This window comes from Cicer arietinum, chromosome 2, assembly GCF_000331145.2.
Source record: "Cicer arietinum cultivar CDC Frontier isolate Library 1 chromosome 2, Cicar.CDCFrontier_v2.0, whole genome shotgun sequence".
In the NCBI taxonomy this organism is placed as follows: domain Eukaryota; kingdom Viridiplantae; phylum Streptophyta; class Magnoliopsida; order Fabales; family Fabaceae; genus Cicer; species Cicer arietinum.
Genome location: NC_021161.2, coordinates 28,421,713 through 28,423,878, shown reverse-complemented (window position 1 = coordinate 28,423,878; position 2,166 = coordinate 28,421,713). Strand labels below are relative to the sequence as shown.

Here is a 2,166-nt window from a genome sequence, read left to right as displayed (position 1 = left end):
TCACATACTAACATTAGTCTTCTTTTATTTCAGTTAGATCACTTTCAGAGTATGTTGAATTGGAGTTGTCAAAGTACTATGTGATATAATATTTGAATATAAATAAGTTAGAATAATATATGTATATATATATATATAAATCAAAATATAATGAAAATAATGTACCGTTTCTGGAATTATTTTTTGATTCATATCAACAATCTCCTTCAAGAATCGTAATATATAGTATTCGCAATCTATATTGTTAGTTTGGTGAAGGCACTATAAAATAAAACATGTACGCCAATAAATATTTATGCATTGATTGTTAATAAAATTTTAAAGGCATATAACTAAGTTCTATAACAAAAATTTCAAATATTTATTGGAATCCATGTGATATTATTTGACTTATGCTTCGACAATGTAACACCCCTTTGAGCACGGAAAACTTATAAAGCACTATCAAATAAATGTTATTATTATTCAATTATCAAACACATTATTTATATATGTAAGAAATAAATAAATATTACTTACGTATCGAAGATACTCTTTATATCTGAGTGATTGTTATAATCATCGTGCAGTGGATCTAAATAGTATATAATTTCAGAAGTAGCTGATGACTCTTCATCATATGCATATTTTCCCACTGTTTTAGTCTTATTTATCCTCAATCATCAGTTAAATTAAGGATTTATTTGATACATTTTGTTGATTTTTGTTCTTTGAGTTAATAAAATGTTTTTTGTTTTTATTTCTTTGATTAAGTAGGAATTTGTCGTAATTTTACATTGCGTTTTGTTTTAGTGCAGTGCTGAATTTTGGTGAAGAATCAACATGATATATGTGGAGTATTTCAGCCATATCTGGAGTTCTAGATGTTTAATTAGTGTCACTCCAAGTGCTAATGAAAGCTAAGATCCATATCTACAACTTTCATGAAGACACCGGGACCAAATTCAAACGCAAAAGATGAGCAAATTGCAAATTACATCAGACAGCAGATGCTGTGCGCCTGGAGCGCGCCCTGCGCGCCTGGAGCGCATTTCTCAGGTTTGGCCTCTGCCAACGCGCGCCTGGAGTTATTTATTGAATTAGTTTATTTACTGAATTGAAATTTTTTGCTCTGCAATAAAATTTCTTCTTTTATTTTATTTCTAATTTAAAAAAAAAAATTGGTTTAAAACTCTCTTATTTTTACTTAATTATTTATCTTTCTTTAACTCTTCAGTACTCACAATTTGTCTAACCTTGTATGCGAGGCCAGTCCTCTGCTGAACTTATCTTTGATCCAGAAATTGAAAAAACAGCGAAAGCACATAGAAAGGCAGCTCGAGAAAGGAGACAAAGGGAAAGACATTTAGTTGTGGAAGAAGAGGTTTTGGGTGATTGTGTCATATTTACTGAAATGGCCGACCCACCACCACCAGAACGTACTCTCGGAGAATATGGGAATCGAATTAGAAATCGTGCTCGATTACCCATTCATCACCAACCGGTTACAGTCAATAAGTTTGAAATAAGTCCTGCTCTATACCGAGAGTTGAGGGAAATTCATTTTGCCGGTAGACATAACGAAGACGCTAATAGACACCTCACAAATTTCTTTGAATTATGTGAAACAGTGAAGGTGGATGGTTTGTCTGAGGAAAGCAAGAAATTGAAGCTATTTCCATTCTCTTTGATAGATGATGCTAAGGAGTGGTTTCTTTCATTCCCCGCCGACAGCATCACCACATGGGATGATCTTAAGGATAAGTTCTTGGAACAATATTTCCCCCCAGCCATGTTCGTTAGAAAGAGGCAAGAAATCACCGGTTACAAACAGAAAGAGGGGGAATCTCTTCGTGACACTTACAGGAGATTCAAAAAATTACTAGCCGGATGTCCTAATCATGCTTATGACGACACTGCCTAAATGCAAATATTCTGTAATGGCTTGAGGCCGAGCGCTAGAATTATGTTGGATGCCACAGCCGGTGGTTATTTGAATTACAAAATCGCAACAGAAGCACGAAAGATTATTGAGATCATGGCATCAAATGAACAGATGATGTTGTATGACAGAAGTGGTGGTTCAACAAGTGGTGTAATGGAATTGAATGTTATGGATGGGTTAGCTCCAGGCAAGCTACTATCGAAGATGGAAGAGGTTATCGCCACTGAGATAAAGAAGGGAAT

At 34.3% G+C, this 2,166-nt stretch overlaps 1 protein-coding gene across 1 annotated transcript in view; it reads left to right on the top strand.

Annotated features, from left to right (window-relative positions):
• Positions 1 to 2,077: 2,077 nt before the first annotated feature.
• The window catches only part of LOC140919404 (uncharacterized), an 8,314-nt gene continuing 8,225 nt past the window's right edge, over positions 2,078 to 2,166 (top strand). The window contains exon 1 of the mRNA XM_073365413.1: positions 2,078 to 2,111. Within this exon, the coding sequence (XP_073221514.1) occupies positions 2,078 to 2,111 (34 nt within the window). The remainder of the gene's footprint in view (positions 2,112 to 2,166) is intronic.